This window comes from Balaenoptera ricei, chromosome 21, assembly GCF_028023285.1.
Source record: "Balaenoptera ricei isolate mBalRic1 chromosome 21, mBalRic1.hap2, whole genome shotgun sequence".
Taxonomy (NCBI): domain Eukaryota; kingdom Metazoa; phylum Chordata; class Mammalia; order Artiodactyla; family Balaenopteridae; genus Balaenoptera; species Balaenoptera ricei.
In genome coordinates this window covers 5,852,950-5,870,352 of record NC_082659.1, presented here as the reverse complement: position 1 = coordinate 5,870,352, position 17,403 = coordinate 5,852,950, and the positions used below count along the sequence as shown (strand labels likewise).

The 17,403-nt window shown below is 44.9% G+C and overlaps 1 protein-coding gene and 1 non-coding gene across 2 annotated transcripts in view; one reads left to right on the top strand and one right to left on the bottom strand.

The window, feature by feature from the left end:
- GPM6A (glycoprotein M6A) overlaps positions 1–1,628 on the bottom strand; it is a 258,846-nt gene extending 257,218 nt beyond the window's left edge. The window contains exon 1 of the mRNA XM_059909240.1: positions 1,471–1,628. Coding sequence (XP_059765223.1) covers positions 1,471–1,474 — 4 coding nt within the window. The 5' untranslated portion in view covers positions 1,475–1,628. The remainder of the gene's footprint in view (positions 1–1,470) is intronic.
- Positions 1,629–9,715: 8,087 nt separating this feature from the next.
- LOC132356778 (small nucleolar RNA SNORA18) lies at positions 9,716–9,842 on the top strand. Its single transcript, XR_009500054.1, has one exon. It is a non-coding gene; the product is annotated as a small nucleolar RNA SNORA18 (small nucleolar RNA).
- The last annotated feature ends 7,561 nt before the right edge of the window (positions 9,843–17,403 follow it).

Here is a 17,403-nt window from a genome sequence, read left to right as displayed (position 1 = left end):
AGAGATTTTATGTTGGATCCAAATAGCATCTTAATGTTTTCAGTAAAATGAATGGGTTACAGCAGTCAATTATTTTGGTTTTCCATTTATGAGAGCTTTTTCCCTCTATGTGCTATTCTAACAAGAGTTTATATGCCCATGTATTTAGAAAGAAAGGCAAGAAAGAAGGGAGAGAGAGAGGGAGGGAGGAAGGAAGAGCCTGAAATTCATTCTGCCATACTTGGGAAAACGTTTTATCTTTCCTTTTTTTTTTTTTTTTTCTTTCCTTTTTAACTTGAAAACATTCCTTCCGTTTCAGAAAACTTTTAAAGACAGTTCTTCTTGCAGATCATCTGCAACACTATTTTATTCAAAGGCCCTAAAAATGGGTCTTTCTAAAACTTCTCCACAATCACTTAAGAGACTACACATGTCTTGACCACAATTAACATTCACAGGCAAAAATGTCCTCGGCTTTCTCTTTTTTCCTTTCTTCCAAGTTGGCCAGCGTCTATGAACGGCACCGATTAGCAGTCAAAGCATCCCCTAACCCTCGAGCCTGTGGGAATTTAGGAATTTGCACCCGAGCACGTCAATCCCAAAGGCCTCCTTTACCCTGGAAGAAATCCCTGACAACAAAGGACAAGCGAGAGGCCGGGGGAGGGGCGTAACGCGCTCGGACGCGAAGCACCGAGAACGCGGGCGTCGACGAGCCAGCCGGGCCGCCGGTGGGTCGCTGCTCAGTAACCGTGAGCGGCGGCACGGCCGGGCCCTATCCGGCCTCCGGGCCGGGCCGCGCCGCCTCTGCGGGGCGCGTGACGCCTGCTCTCCGGCCCCCGCGCCCAAGCCTCCTCGTGGGACGCCGCCTCCTCGGGCTCCGCTTGGCCCGACGGGTTCACACCCGCTCCCCCTCCGCCCACCCACACTCCCGGGGCCGTTGCAGCTGCAGCCGCTCAGCTCGGAAGCGGGCGGGCCCCGTCTAGAAACTTGAGCGGAGCGGCGCGCGCCCCAGCGCCCCGGGACCGGGGCCGGGACGGGCAGCCCGCGCCCCTCGCCACCGGCCCAGCTCTGCCGGAGGCACGTCGGCCTCCAGCCTCCACGTCAAGCCTTTTGTGCCGCGGTGGCGGGCCGCCGAGGTGGGGGCTGGAAAGGGTCCCCAACTCGCCCCGTCCCAGCGCCTTCCCGCACGCAAACCTGGGCGAATGGAAAGTGCACGACGTCGCCACTCCTCGAGCCCCGTCTCAACTTGCTCGCCGAACCGCACACTGAAACGTGGCACACGTGGGGGCAGCCACCCCGCCCCCCGACTCTCCTTATCCTCCCCCCGACCCCGGGCCGCCCACGCGCGGCGACCCCCGGGCCGCGGTCCTCCCCCGGCGCCCGGGGAAAGTCCACAGACGGACGGGGGAGGCGGGGAGCGACGCGGCCCGAGGCCGACCGACACCCACTTTCTTCCCGCCACAGCCGCCCCCGAGGCCGAGCCTCACTCACCCATGGCGCCGCGTCCCCCTTCCCTGCGGCCCCTCCGGAGCGCAAGCGGCCGGCGCAGCCCGGGGCCGAGGGCTCCGCGCGCCTCCCCTGCTCCGCGCGCCGCGGCGAGTGACGGCCTCGCCCCTCCCAGCCTCGCCGGCTCCCGGGGCTCCCGGCTCCGCGGCGGCCGCGCAGACCCCTCCCTCTTCCCACCTGCGCCGCGGGCGACTGGCTGCGGCCTCGCGGTTCCCGCCGCGCCCCCCACCCCGCCCCGGGCCCCCTCCCCTCCCCGCTCAGGCCCGGGCGAGCCACGTGCAAACGCCCTTCCCCGCCCCCCTACGTTAAACACACATTACACACCCGCACCGTCTCAGCGCCCCACGGACGACCGGGTAGCCAAGATAATCGTCCCCAACGTGGAGAGCAGGAAAGATTCTTCCAGAAAAGTTGATGGGATGATTTCTACATTCCCTAAAATCTTCTCTTGTTTTCAGTATTCCAGTTTTTCCCTTAATAACAACATTAAGGCAATAGGAAGAGAAAATTCTCCCTTGAATTTATGTCTCTTTTCTTTCTTCTCTGTTAAATATATTTCTTTCTGTAACCTGGTAAAGCTATAAAGTCCTAAAAGAGACACACACACACACATACACACACACACACACACACACACACACACATCATCATCATCATATGCAGAAGTCATCTGGAAAATAAATGACTCAGTGCAAGAAGCAGTAGATAGTGCTGAAAAAAGCACTGGGCTTGCCAGGTGGGAGGAATCGGTTGTGATTCTGGCTCTACTACTAACATACTGGGACTCAGTTTCTTAATTTGTAACATGAAAGACCTGGAAAAAGTGATCTCTAAGGTCCCTTCAAGCTAAAAAAAAAAAAAAAAAAAAAATTATATAATTCCTTGGGCTATTGGCCTAGTTCTTTCAGGATTCATAGTGGAGAAGTTATTTCAGTAAGTCAGTCCCCAAAGTATCTCAAGCTCCTTTTTCGTACAGGACACACCCTAAAGTATACAAATCTATGCCATGAACAAGCAGAAGAATGAAATGAAGTGCATGGTTACCAACCTTGAGGAACATTGCTAAGTAATGGAGAAGACTCGATACGAAAAATAATTCAGAGCACGTTTGGCAGAAAAACATGAAGAAATGCGGAGCATATCATTAAAATGGCAGAGAAACGTTTGCACAGCTGTTTCTCACGTAATGGAAGAGGCACACTCCTGGAAGTTTGCCGTGAATGCCTTTCAATTAAATGGAAATAGAAAGTTGTTCTTGTGGGTGGGGAAAGGAAGTAGTCGATAAAAGTTACAAGTGTTCAAGGTACCACTGAGAAATGCATCACCGTTCTGGAAATTGACGAACATGAGCCGTGATTGTAGCAAAGCATAATACTTATACCTGGGTCCAAGAAAGATAAATGATGAATGTTTGGAGATTAATTCATAAGCACAGCTTTTGGATCACCACAGACAACTTCTTATTTCCTGAGGCTCTATTTCAAGATATTATAATTCTAAAATTAGAACTATTCTTCTTTTTCCAGTGGAATTACACCATGATTCTGAAATACGAAATAATAATTATAACATAAATTAAGTGTGGTTTATTAAGTGTCGGGCACTGTTCTAAAGGCTTTACGTTAACACATATAGTTCTCACAACAAACTTATAAGGGAGATACAGTTATTCCCACTCTACTGATAAGGAAACTGAGCCACAAAGAAATAAATCACTTACCCAAATTCATATAGATAATAAACAGAAACGTGAGAATCAAACCCAAGCAGAAATGCTCCAGAGCCCATGAGCTTAATCAGTTCACCACACTATCTCTCAATAGTTATGTGGATAGCCACATGATTGAGAAAGATGGTGGTATCATCTTCCAATATTAAGAATAATTTATAAATATTTTAGATACTCCCAGTAAGAATTCTGAAATACAATAAAGATATATCTCATTATATACTGCTATGTAATAATCAAAATCTTGATGCTGTCTCTCTTTTGGCTGATTATAAATTAATGTGTCGAAATTTAATGTTTAAGTAATCTACCTTACAGTGACCATACAAATGGGCATCAATATTCTGGATCTCAGATACAAAGAAGCCATTATTTCACCTAAGCTTTAATAAATTACATAATTTTATATGGGAATTCAATTAACTCATTGCCTCAATATATTCTATTCATAACGCCAATTCTCCAGTATTTCTGTTTTCTCATTCCTCTCACCTAATTGTCCATCAGTCCCTATGATTCTGCCTCCAAACCATCTCCCCGCTCATCCTCCTTCTCCAACCCCACTGCCTGGGCCACCTCTTCACAAGTCCTGTGCGGATGAGACTAGCACTTCTTTCTTAGAATATGGAGGTTCTAATCCACCACTGAACTCAAAATTGAGGCCTTAGCTAAATCCCGAGATGAGTGGAGAAGTTTCATTCCACATTCTATTGCAAACTGCAGGGGTTTGACCTAGGCACAGAGTGACTGGAGTTTGCTTGAGCATTTTCTGGCTCTGTCAGATATCATTCCAACATCGCCACAGTTTTGATTCATCTTGGGAGAATGTAGAATGAAAAGGAAGGAACACCATCAGCGGGAGATTGGAACACACAGACGTTAATTAGTGTGGGCCAGAGGAGTTCATGAATAGGAGTGCAAAAGAAACGTCTCAGTGTAGGGAAAGAACCCAGAGGAAGTCCTGCAAGGGGAGCGTCGGGAAGAAAGTAGTGTCACCTGGATTAGATTTCACAGACAGAGCCAATAAGATGAGGTCTAAGAAGTTCCCTCTGGATTTAGCAGTTATCAAGTCACTGGTGAAACAGGAGTGCTGGTTCAATACGTCAAGGGTTCCTGGGAATTCGAAACTGGCCCCCATACACGGGGGGACAAAGAGAGACCAAAGGAAGAGACAGCCACTCCAGGTTGGGAGGTAGCAGGTGTAATAAGGGAGGGGATTGACTTAGGAGGCTTGTCTTTGGGGCCACAAGACCAGCAGATGTCCACCCCTGCCCGCCAGACTCTTCAGAGTTTATAGAGAGAGCCCTTAACCGGCTTCAGTAATGTAGACCATCCAGATGGTCTCAATAACACACTGCTCTCTCAAGGCTGCGTCCTTGAAAACGACTCCGAGTGTGGGAACAGTGGGCAGAAAGTACAGTCCAAGGACAGTGGGGGCGTGAGGAGTCTCCACTGCCTGGGTCCAACTCCCCAGTCACATCCTCACGATGACCTTCTCCAACAATTAGCAAGAGTATTGTCAAAGATGAGGAGCAGGTAACTTTGAAAGACAATAGGTAATGAGGAAGTGGGGGGTAGGAAGAGAATGTAGACACCCTATTCGTAGCTCAGCAGGGAAGGAAAGTAGATTGGGACTCGGGTAACAGAAGGGGTAAAGCTACTAAAAGTGTGAATGAAGTTTAAAAGCCGACTTAGTGGAAATAAAGCTGAAAGATGGGGGCAGACAGAAGCTTATGTTCATATATTGCTGAATTAGACCTCAAGATCTCGGAAGTTAAACAGTTGGGAGTAAGGCCCAGGGTGAGACCAAAGGAGTAGATTTGCAAAGTGCCGTGGAGGTGATGGTAATTGGTATGGAGGGGAGGGACTTTGAGGACAGGTGTCGGGAGGGTCAGCCATAGGCATTCTAAAGTCTACTGCAGTGATATTAGGAGTTGGAAGGAAAGAAAAAAAAAAGTCTGAGTCAAATTTAAATGAGATAATGCATTTGAAAAAGACCTTGAAAATGTTAAAGAGCTATACAAATGCTAGTTGCAAGTGCAAATACTAATAGAGAAGATGAATGGAAATAGTTTATGGGTGGCCATAAAAGCCAAACAAAATAATTTATATATGAAAGAGTCAAGAGGAAGCCATGTATCCTTGAGCAGGATAACGAATGATGAGAGGGAGGTTTTCGGAGAGCAAGCTGGTTTTTCAGGGAGTGGAAATGCCGTCCACAAGACTCATATCATGTCTGTTGTTTAGTTTAATTTTCTGTTTGTTTCTTTTAGGCTTAAAACATTGGAATGGTCGTTTCATAGCAATATTTATCATATAGATGTGACCCTCAAGCCTTGTTTTCCCTCAAGCAAGAAAAACCAACACCACAGCTCCCAAATAGACACCCCTTTCCAGTCCATTGACATGAGTCCTATTCTTAGGATAGTCTCACCAGGCTTTCATTCACCTTGAAGGGAAGGGTTTGGTTTTTTTGGTGTTGTTTTTGTTTTTTTGGGTTTTTTTTTTCAGTTAGGTCACAAGAGAATTTTGAAGGAGTCAAGGCCTTCTCTTGCAAAGTTGTGGACAAGTGTCTTGTGACAGCTGTAACAATAAAGCAGGGCATTATTTGTTTGTTTTTAACTATTGTATTTCAACGCAATATATAAATTAGAATATACGTGTGTGTGTGTGTGTGTGTGTGTTTATTTCTATAGAGCCATCCTGCCTCTTGCACAAACATGGCTTCCCCTCTTGTCCCAGACTCCTCCTGGCAGTCTTTTAAGCTTAGCAGTTATGCTTTTGAGGGTCATGGAGGTGCCGGGTACCCTCTTAGTCTGAGCCCTGTGGAGGGGACACCAGGGCAGTTTGCACACCTGCACCCTCCACTGCACGAAGCCCTCTTAGAGGCTGGTGAACGATGCACACACAGAGCGTGTACTTCTTGCTCTGCTCCCACCTGCAGCTCTTCTCGTCCACACCTGGCTCATCTCCAGCACCGCCTTGTTGGGCTCCGTGGCGTTCATGACCTTCTGGCTCCATGTGAAGGGCAGAGACCATAACCTGACCTCCTGACATTCTTGCTTGATTTTATCACTGCCTCGCCTACCTCTGCTGCCCACCACGTCGTGTTTGATCTACTGCAGTCGGCTTTCAACTTGATGCTGGTTTTTTTCCTGGCCAACTTGAAATGCGAGCGTCTGCAGAGGAGATGAAAAATCTCCCCGTGGCCCCTTGCTAGCCCCGGGTATCACCTGAAGAAGGGCCTGGGTCACACCTCACGCCATCAGGCAAATTCCACTGGTTCTGCGCCTGCACCAGCTGCCCACAGGGGAGGCAGTGTCCTTTGGAGGACGCGCCCTGGGGGGAGATGGTACTGTCTGGGGTTCCTACACGGCTGCTGGTGCCGCGGAGGAGAGGCAGGCACAGGGCCACCCTGGGGGGTGCGCTAGGGAGGTGGTCTTCCTCTCCGCGCAGGAGAGAAGGCTGGAAGGCACTTTAGATGCGCTGCTGGCCTCTGCCCTGACTTCCACTCCTCCCCAGCCACTGATTTTCTGAGTTGCTTCTACTCTGACGCTTCTTCGAGTAAGAATTAAAGGTGAGAGTGACACGTTGGCTGAAACTCCGCTGCTTTGGGTTGGCAGCAACCCTGTGCTGTACCTTGCAGGATGGTGTTGGTGGGACCAGCTACAGGTGAGGCCTTCAGAGTGATGGCGTAGCCCCCCTGCTTGGATCTCATGCGGCCCAGGAGCAGACAGGTGGTCATCACTTTGTCTTACTTCTGCTCCATTGACGAGTGCTGGATCTCTTCCCGTGTCTAACCCACGGACACCATTACTGCATCTCTCAGGGATCCTTGCGGTCAGGAAGCGGCTCAGCGCAAGGCCTTAGCTCCTCCTCGTGGCCCACGTTCATCCATGGATGCTCATGGTTTCTGCTAAAGTGCCTCTCTTGCTGGGGGTGAGGGTAAGGCATCTCGTGAGCGGGTCTCACACTCCGGGGACACGTGGAACAGTGTCTGCTCTGCTCAGTACCTGCTCCTACATCTCCTCGTCGTCTGTCCATGAAAAGGCAGGGACCCGCTGACAGGCCTGTAGAGGATGGCTGCCAGACCATACACACGCACCGCAGGGCTGTGGTACTTTTCGCCCTGGAAGAGTTCCCGGCAGCATGTGGGGCAGTGCCACAGAAGGTGCCCAGCTTGTTGCCCTGGGGGAATTCATTGCTGGAGCCAAAATCTGCACCATCAGCCTCCAAAAATAGGTTTTCTGCTTTGGATCTCTCACTCAGTTTGAGCCCCTGTAACAACATAACACAGCCTGGGTGGCTTCAACTACAGATATTTCTTTCTCACAGCTCTGGAGGCTGTGAGGCCCAAGGTCAACGTCCCAGTGGATCCGGCTCCTGGAGAGAACTCTCCTCCTGGCTGGCAGATGGTTGCTTCTCTCTGTGTCCTCCCACGGTGGAGAGAGAAAGCTCTGGTCTCACCTCCTCTTCCTGTAATCATGGGGCCGCACCCTTATCACCTCCTCTGACCCCAGTTACCTCCCAAGGGCCCCCCTCCAAATACCGTCACGTTAGGATATCCATGGGGGATCTGTTGGGGATCCAAACCCATCAACATGTGGACTTGGGGGGACACAGACAATCAGGCCACGGCAGTCCCTGAGGACGAGCCACCCCTGAGACCAGAACTGTACGGCAGACATGATCTGGTGGAGGTCGCCTCAGGCCTCTCTCTCTCTCTCTCTCTCTCTTTCTTGCTGCCATGGGCCACGAGGTAATGGGACAAGTCTCCTCCACTGGTTTACTGCACGGCAAGGGCTCCAAGGCCTTCGTGCTTTGGACTCTGTGTGACCGTCCCCGGAGCTTGGTGCAGCTCTGCTGAACCACGTTACTGGTCTTCACGGCCACCCCGTTCCCAGGCAGGATGTGCGCCCACCATCGCCAGCAGGCTTGAGGAGGTGGTAGCTGCCTTTCTGGGTCTAACCCGAGGTGGCCGAGAGGCCCCGCAGTGCGTGGGGCTGACCGCTCCATTTTCTAAAAGGTCAGTTTAGAATGGTGAAAAGCTGCTCCAAATCCCCTCAAAGTAAAGCCGGGCCCAAAGTCCGCACGATGGCTAATTTTGTGTGTCAACTCGACTGGCCCAGGGTGCCCAGATTACGCATCATTTCTGGGTGTGTCTGTGAGAGCAGTTCTGGAGAAGATGAGCATCTGAACCAGCGGACTCAGGAAAGCAGCTCCGCGGCCCCAGTGCAGGTGGGCGGCCCCCCCTCCACGGAGGGTCTGCGAACAGAACAGAAAGGGGAGGCCGGAGGCACTTTTTCCGCCTTTTTCCTGCCTCGTCGTCGAGCTGGGACAGCTCATTACATCTTCTTCTGTCCTGAGACTGGGATTCATACCATCAGCTCCTCCAGCTCTCAGGAGTTTGCTCAGGCTGGACTGAGTCCCACCACTGGCTTTCCTGGGGCGCCGGCTCGCAGACGGCAGATCGTGGGATAGGACTTCTCAGCCTCCGTAATCCCGTGAGCTAGTTCCTTATTATACATATATGCATATAATCTATAATAAATCCATACTATAATATAAAATTATAAATAACAATTACATTATTATATAATAGCAATACAATATTATATAAACTATAATAAAATACATACGATACATAGTATATATAATATGTATACATTATATATATAATACATATATACATATTATACATATGATATATAAAATACATATATTATATATCCTATTGGTTTTATTCTCTGTTGAGCCCTGACTAACACAGTTCACCCAATTAACTGGTCATTATAAAGGGATCAAACCACAATAACAGACAAAAATAATAGTAAACAAAAAAAACCCTACAAACTAAATTAAAAAGTAAAAGTAAGAAAATATGAATAAAGGAAAAATAAAACTGAGAAAAAGAAAAACGAACAAAGTGAGAAAAGTAAAAGAAAAGGAAACTGAAAAAAGGCACAAAGAATTTTAAAACGAGAAAAATTAAGAGAGTAAAAGAATTAAGAAAAAGAAAATGAAAAGGAAAAGAAGAGAAAAAGAAAAAATACAAAAATGCAAAAAAATATAAAATGAGAAAAGAAAAAATTAAAAAAAAAGAAAAAAGGTTAAGGCATTAAAAATAGTGAGAAGAAAAAAAGGGGGTGAGGGGATAAGAAGCAAAATAGACAAAAAAGTCAAAGAGAAAAATAGGTAACTTTGGTCAGATCCCCCAGGTCACCAAAAACCCTGGATAGTGACGTGATTCCTCTCTTCTGTTTGTTCTCGTTATTACTTCCGTTCTCAGCTCCTTAATGTTTGGTCTGTATCCATACTTATTTTGTAAACACACCAGATTAGTATTTAGAGCCCATAGACTTAAGGGTGTGGAAAGTATCAGGCCTCAGTGCCCTTTATATTCTATGGCCTTAGTTTGTATTCACACACTTTTAAAGAATGTGGCATGTTTCTTGCAATGTTCTCTATGCAACTGACATTTATAATCACGTTAGCATCTCTCCTGAGTTAGGCTCATGGTGTATCTTTTAAAAAACCTTCGTTGGAAACACCTCATAGAGTATCTGTGTGGTTTCCTTTACTCGTAGAATTACCTGTTAGATCTGCGGGAAAGAACTACAAGACAGAGCTGCCAAGTAAACTATGAAAAACCTAATAGTCAAACTTTTTTTATCTTAGGTATTGGCATATCCCAATGATCTGTACTGTTCTAGGGTGTGATGGCTTAGGAGTGAATATGATTTGAACCTAATACATTTTTAGAGGATGTCAAATTCAGAACTAGGCAGATCCATCTCCTGACCCTAAATATGGTCCTAAAGTAAATCACTTGAGGAAACTGGATCCCAAATATTCCAGGTGGGGATTTCTGAAGTGTGTCCATATTCCACTGGAGATCAAAGAAGCCCAACTAAAAGAATTGTGGGCTGATTCACACGGCAACTTCTTTCTGAGAGGGCTATTTTATCTTGAAGATTATGAGTTTGGAGGAACTAAGGTGATTGGCCTTGGAAAGAATCAGAACATGTGAAATTCCTTAAAAATTTATTGACTTAAATAATTTTGTCTATGTTACATGTAATTAAAAAAAAACAAACCCTTTACACTTTGTGTGGAAAGTCAGCATATATTTTTGGCTCAAAGTTTCTCTAGTGTTTTCTGTGGAGTTCCCTCAGTTTATCAGTTATAGTTCTGATGTGCCTTAGACATGAAAAATTGTGAGGCTGGCTGCTCACCTTATGAAATTCTTTTGCCCTTTTGCTCTGTTTTGGGCATCTGTGTCTTGCTTTGCTTTCTCTTCCTTTTGCTTTTTCACTTCAGCTAACTGATGGTATAATCTGTAAGAAATTTATATGGAATTAAAGACAAACACTTCAGATATGTGAAAAAAACCCCAAAAACCTATGCTAGGTGATCCTTCAGTATACATTTTAGTCCTTATTTTATTTCATGTATTGTTCACAAGTTTAACCCACAAGAGATATTTTCTAACTCCACTTGTCCCATCACCATCTTATTTTTAGGGAAAAAAGGGAGTTTTCTAGTTAATATCCTCTCACCATTAAATGTTTATAATCTGAGCAAGCACCCACTGCTGCCACTAAATGCTCCTCAGAAGCTTTTTAATAAAACCTCAGAATTACAAGAGCTCTCAGAATTCACTTAGTTTGGAGCAGAGCTTCTAAAACCATCACATGCATAAATAACATTGGGTCTAGCTGAAGTATATATTCTAGTTCGGTAGGCTTAGGATATTAGAAGCAATCTGATGCAATGGTTTGGAGTCTAGAGTCTGAGTTTTGTAACCACCAACTGCCACAAACCACCTGCGTTCATATCCTGTCTCTGCCACTTACTAAACAGGTAAACATGGGCAAGTGGCTTAAATTCTCTCCTCTACTTCTGCCCCTGGAAAACAGCATAATTATAGCACCAACTTCTAGGTTATTTTGAAGATTAAATGAACTTATATAATAAATAATTTATATTATATATAATAAATAACACATTTATAATTTTAATATATATTTATTATTACTATATATAATTAATATATATGGCTTGAAGTATAAATATATAATACATAAACATACATTTAAATATATTATGTATATAAATAATAAATATATACATGTTTTGAAATCACCTGGCATATTGTAAAGGCTCAATGAATGTTAGTTTTATTGCTACTATTAGTTTTTTGTTTTGTTCTGTTTTAATTTATTTATTTTATTTATTTTTATTTTTGGCTGTGTTGTGTCTTTGCTGCTGTGTGCAGGCTTTCTCTAGTTGCGGCGAGCGGGGGCAACTCTTCATTGCTGTGCACGGGCTTCTCATTGCGGTCGCTTCTCTTGCTGCGGAGCACGGGCTCTAGGCGCGTGGCCTTCAGTAGTTGTGGCACGTGGGCTCAGTAGTTGTGGTGCACAGGCTTAGTTGCTCCGCGGCATGTGAGATCTTCCCAGACCAGGGCTCGAACCCGTGTCCCCTGCATTGGCAGGTGGATTCTTAACACTGTGCCACCAGGGAAGCCCCTACTATTAGTTTTATTAACACGATTATTATAATTAGCATCTTCCATAATTTATGTCTGATGTACTTTTACTTCTGTTTGTCATTTACTTCTCCTTCACCTGTGGAAATACCTATTTTTTGAGACAGAACTTTTGCATCTTTTGCCCTCTTATAATCCACCATCACCAAATCAATTGTTCTTCCACATCCTTTTAAATGCTTATAATCCACCATCTCCAAGTCAATTGTTCTTCCACATCCTTTTAAATGGATCCCGTTCTCCCTGGAGTGACTAGTTACTTACCTTATCCTTCAATCAGAGCACCACTCCTCTCTGGGTAGAGTGCCTTATTCTCTTTTCGTTACCTACGTTCCTCCCTGTAGTTTTTACACTAAGTGGATGGCCAATAGATATCATCTATAGAATAAATAGAAAAGTGAATTGAAGCTTTGGTTGTCAATCTAGGCCCTTGCAACTGAAAAAGTAGCATTCATATCACCTGGTAGTTTGTTAGAAATGCAGATTTCAGGTCCCACTTCAGATTTACTTTATGAGGAAAAGAGTTTACCTTGTTCCAGAAGCTGACGTGGGCCAGTATGGCTGGTGAGGAGTGATGGAGAGGTGATGTAGGGTTAGAGAGACAGCAAGGAGTCCTACCACATTAGACATTATAAACCATTGTAGAGAGTCTGCAAATCAGGTTCACTACAATGGGAAAATATTAAGTAGTAGAGTGACTTGAGCTGAGTCCTACTTTTAAAGGATTATTTTGTTCGCATTGTGAAAAGGGGAATGGAAGAGAAAGGAACAGAAAAACCAGGCCAGTTGAGAGATGATGTTGATTGGAATTGAAGCAATGGGAGAGATGGAGAAAACTGGACAGACAATTTGGACATAAAACTGACATGCTGGGATGTTTGATTGATGTGAGTTGAAAAAGGGAAAGGGGTCAAGAATGCCTCCTGGGTTTCTGGTTCAAGGCTCCACTTATTAAAATGAAGGAGGTGTAGGGAGGAAATAGAGGTCCTGGAGAGACCTCATTTGTACATGTTAAGTGTTGAGATGCCTTTGAAGCATCCCAGTAGAAATGTCAAGTTGCCAGTTGGACAACTGAGGACTGAGCTGATCTGCAGATGCACTTGTATGTCTTCACAGCACAGAGATGTTAAGAAAAGCCACAGAAATGGAAGGACTTACTTAGGGGGAGGGTAAAAGAGAGATTCCAGGAAGGAACCTGAGGATTATCGTTGCATGCACTGCAGAAGAGTAGGAATCAGTGAATTAGAGAAGTGGCTGATGTGATTGGAAACAGTGAGAGAAGGGGCGGGAAGAGATTGTTTCAAAGAAGGGGTGATACAGAGACAAGTCAGGGAAGGCTCGAAGAAGTACTCTTTAAATCTGGCAAATTGAAGATTCCTAGTGACCTTGGTAAGGGTAATATCTGAAGAGTGGTGGGAATGGAAGCAAACAGATTGTGCTGAAGAGTGAAAGAAAAGGAAAAGTGAAAACGTTGTATCTTGTTAGAAAATTTGCTCTGAGAGGAAGAAGAGAAACAGGGCAAGGATGTTGGGAATAGAAAGGCATGATGAGAGGAAGGTGGATTCCAGAGCATGCTTATATGCTTATTTGACTAAATCAGGAGGGCAGGAGAAATCACAGCTGCAAGAGGGAAGGTAAACAGGGGCAGGATGCCCATCTGTAAAGGGGAGGAGGAGGGGGAGGACGAGTACAGACAAGGATGCCGCAGTGGGCTTTGTCAGAGGACGAGTTTCCTCCTCGTAGCATTTTTTGTTCCATTTGGTTGTTGTTTTTCAGCTAAGTATTAAATGAGTTCCTCTTTTAAGAATTATAAAAGGAAGGGTTGTGTACGGCATGAAGAAAGGAGAATGAGAGTATGAGACATCACCTAAGAGAGTGATACAGCAAACCTCTGAGTGCTGAGTGGTCATTTGAGTTTACTCAATTGAAGTCAATCATTACAGAGAAATTAGAATGTGATGTATGGAGACCCTGAGACTCAAATTATTATTATTAATTTGAATGTGTCCTTCAAAGCATCGATCTTTGACAGAGAAGGGGTTAGGAGTCTCATAATTCCGTCCAATGCTCCTTTCACTCACCTCACATTTCAGTGGATCAAGGAAAATACTTTTTGCTTCATTACAGATGTCTTTATCTCCCCGCCCCCCTCCATTTATTGGGAGATGTCAGGCTTAGCTCTCTCTCTTGAAGATACTTGGGCGATGGTCACTCCTCGTGTTACATCTTCAGCTACCGTACCCTCCTCCCAGCTACTGTCTAACCAGTGCAGGAGCTCAGGAGGCACAGCTGGGGATGAAGTTATGCTTAGCCTGCGGACAAGCAGAGCTAAATAACACCTACGAGAGGTGCGATGGCTCTGATGAGCGCGTCTCCTCCAGGCAGACCTGCAGGCTGGGAACGCACCTCCCGAGCAGGTTCTACGGTCTCCGCTGCCTCCTCCAGACACTCCAGGCTGCCCACAGTGTACTCCTATCAACAGCTCTCTGTTCTCAAACCAGGGGGGCCCAACTCCACCACACCTTGAAAGGGGTCATAGGTCAGAAGACTGAACCGAGTGACGCCCTGACGTCTGGTGGCTCTGGCCAGTGACCCTACTCAACACTAACAGCTGACTGTCCCTGGGCTTGCCTTTCACTGTCGTCGGAGGCCCTTCCTCTATGGATGACAAGTAAGGGGCATCTTTTGTGATGGGTGCCTATGAGCTTAGAACTTCACGTGGATGTTGCTTCGGGAATATCTCCACCCTTTCCTTTCTCTCTACAGAACAATTCATTCTTGTAACGTTGTCTTAACACATTTCAATACCAATTACACTTCTCCTCCTCCCTGGGTAGGCACTTTGTGCCTCTCAGATGTAAAATCCCTCAGAAAGTGTCTCTGTTTTCTACATGTGACATGGAAGATGGCACTAACCTTCTGTGATTACCTCTTCCCAGCATAGAAGCCCTAGAGCAAAGGACCTTCTCACTCCGGATACTGTACCACAGTCTATGGCGGAGTCTGATTGGTTCTGCTGGAGGTCATGTGACCACCTGTGGGCTGCTCGCTTTTGTCAAGAGGTTGACACACTACCATCAGTCTGCACGGCTCATGTACCAGCCCTGAGCTACCACTTGGGAGACAAGAGGGAATGCTGCACATAAAATTTTGGTTTTGATAGCGCCATCAAGACAAAATGGAATAAGAGAGACAGTTCCTCTTTAAAACTAGCCATGTTGGGAAGAGGTACACTATGGCTCATTGATAATAATTTAGAAAAAATGTTGCCAAAGACCAATAAATATTTATGGATAACATTAGTACATTTTGATTGTCCTCAAAATTAAAAAAAAAAAAAAAAAACACTTTTCAAATTTAGTGTCTTTCTTCCCAGACTTGCAGAAAAAAAATTTTTTTTTAATATTTTTAAGAGTGTTTGACATTGATCTAAATGAAAAATTAGGAAATATGACCATGATCTGTAATTTCATCCAAAAGTGTTAGGTGATGTAGTACACTGTAAATTATCACATGTGTGCCATATTATGTAAATAAGCACAACCAACACCATTATTCAAAGTCACATCAAAATGTTTACGAGATCACAGATGCCCTTTAGATAGTAAAAGTAAAGTGTGACAGGCAGAAGTTAGAATAATTTATGTAAGAAGAAATGTAGATTCTTCATGTAAAATAAGCTCATTGAAGGATACGCCAGTCTACATGCCCCAAAGGATAGTGGGGAAAGTTAAGAAACTTCACCTTCAGTCTATTGTGAAATGTGGTCCAACTACCAGAAGCAAATGAGACATCATTTTTCCACCACTAAAGCAGTTTTAAATGTTGTTCAATTTACTTTAGATATAGTAAGGATAAAAATGATTTGATAATTCTTTTCCAGTATGAACAAATCTATATTTCTCTTCCAAACTCATAGTACTTTGTTGTCGTTGTTGTTGTTTTCAGATTCTTTCCCCATAGAGGTCATTACAGAGTATTGAGTAGAGTTCCCTGTGCTCTATGGCAGGTTCTTATTAGTTATCTATTTTATATATAGTAGGGTGTATATGTCAATTCCAATCTCCCAGTTTATCTCTCCCCCCCATCCCCTGGTAACCTTAAGTTTGTTTTCTACATCCATGACTCTACTTCTCTACTTCTGTTTCGTAAATAAAAAATTTTTCCAGAATTCCCAGAAAAAAAAATGAGCATATTTGTAGCATAATAAATTATTTCAGGATATCAGAAACACAATAGTGAAAATGCAATTCAGATGAGACCTACACTTAATGTAAAAGCACCAGACATCCCTTATCTATCTAGTACTCCTGCCGTGAACTGTAAAATAAGGAGGTTCATTGTTTGTGTGGCTGTGGAGCTAGCCTTCACAGCCCCATTTAAGCCACATCACTTCAGTCACACCTCATAGATTTCTTTAATGAAGATAAGCACTTTCAAGTTTCTTTATTCCTTTGCGTCTTTGGAGATGCCGGGTATTATGTTTTTACTGCAACATTTGAGTTATGATACTATCTTTTGTGCCGATAGACCTAAATATGGTTTAAATTTATCCTGATTCCTTTCATATATTTACTCTAGGTAATCAGGGCCAGGAGGATGGAATTGCTTGAAAGATCAGATCAACTATAAATAATAGTCATGTATGGTAGTGCCTACTATGTGCTAGGTCCTTTGCATAAACATCACATATGCAGTTCTTCCAACAACTCTGAATTCGGTGTATCATTACTATTAATTTATAGTGACGCTGCGAGTTTCTATACGTTGGGGCAGAGGCAGAGGAGTTCTCACACAGCAGAGGGAGGCTAGATCCTCCAGCGACTTACAGGTCTGGGTGAGACCAGTTAGCGGCGTTGTTAGCACAGCTCGGAGGACAAGAGCCGAACGCGATGCACAAAGCTGAATAGGGGAAGAAATGAGCTGTCCTGAGACCACCAGAGAGCGCTAGTCGTTTCTGATTCTGTAAATTGGACGGGGAACATCTGGGCCAGAGTCGGAAATGACAGCCTGGAAGTGACAACAGCATTTCAGAGCAAGAGTGGACTGCCAGAAACCATTCCATTTACAGCATACAATTTCCCCCATCATTTTATCCTCTCTTTAGCAGATCATCCAACTGATCATCCTAAAAATGTGAATCTGGTTATGTAATTTCCTGGTTTAAAATTCTTCACCTAAACATCAAAATAAGACAAACATTTTTTAAAAATAAATTTATTTATTTTATTTATTTATTTTTGGCTGCGTTGGGTCTTCATTGCTGCACGCAGGCTTTCTCTAGTTGCAGCGAGCGGGGGCTTCTCTTGTTGCGGAGTATGGGCTCTAGGCGCGTGGGCTCAGCAGTTGTGGCTCGTGGGCTCAGTAGTTGTGGCTCGCGGGCTCCAGAGCACAGGCTCAGTAGTTGTGGCTCGCGGGCTTAGTTGCTCCGTGGCATGTGGGATCTTCCCAGACCAGGGCTCGAACCCGTGTCCCCTGCATTGGCAGGCGGATTCTTAACCACTGCGCCACCAGGGAAGCCCCAAGACAAACACTTTTTAATTAATTTTTATTGGAGTATAGTTGATTTACAACGTTGCGTTCATTTCCGCTGTACAGCAAAGTGAGTCAGTTATACATATACATATATCCCCTCTTT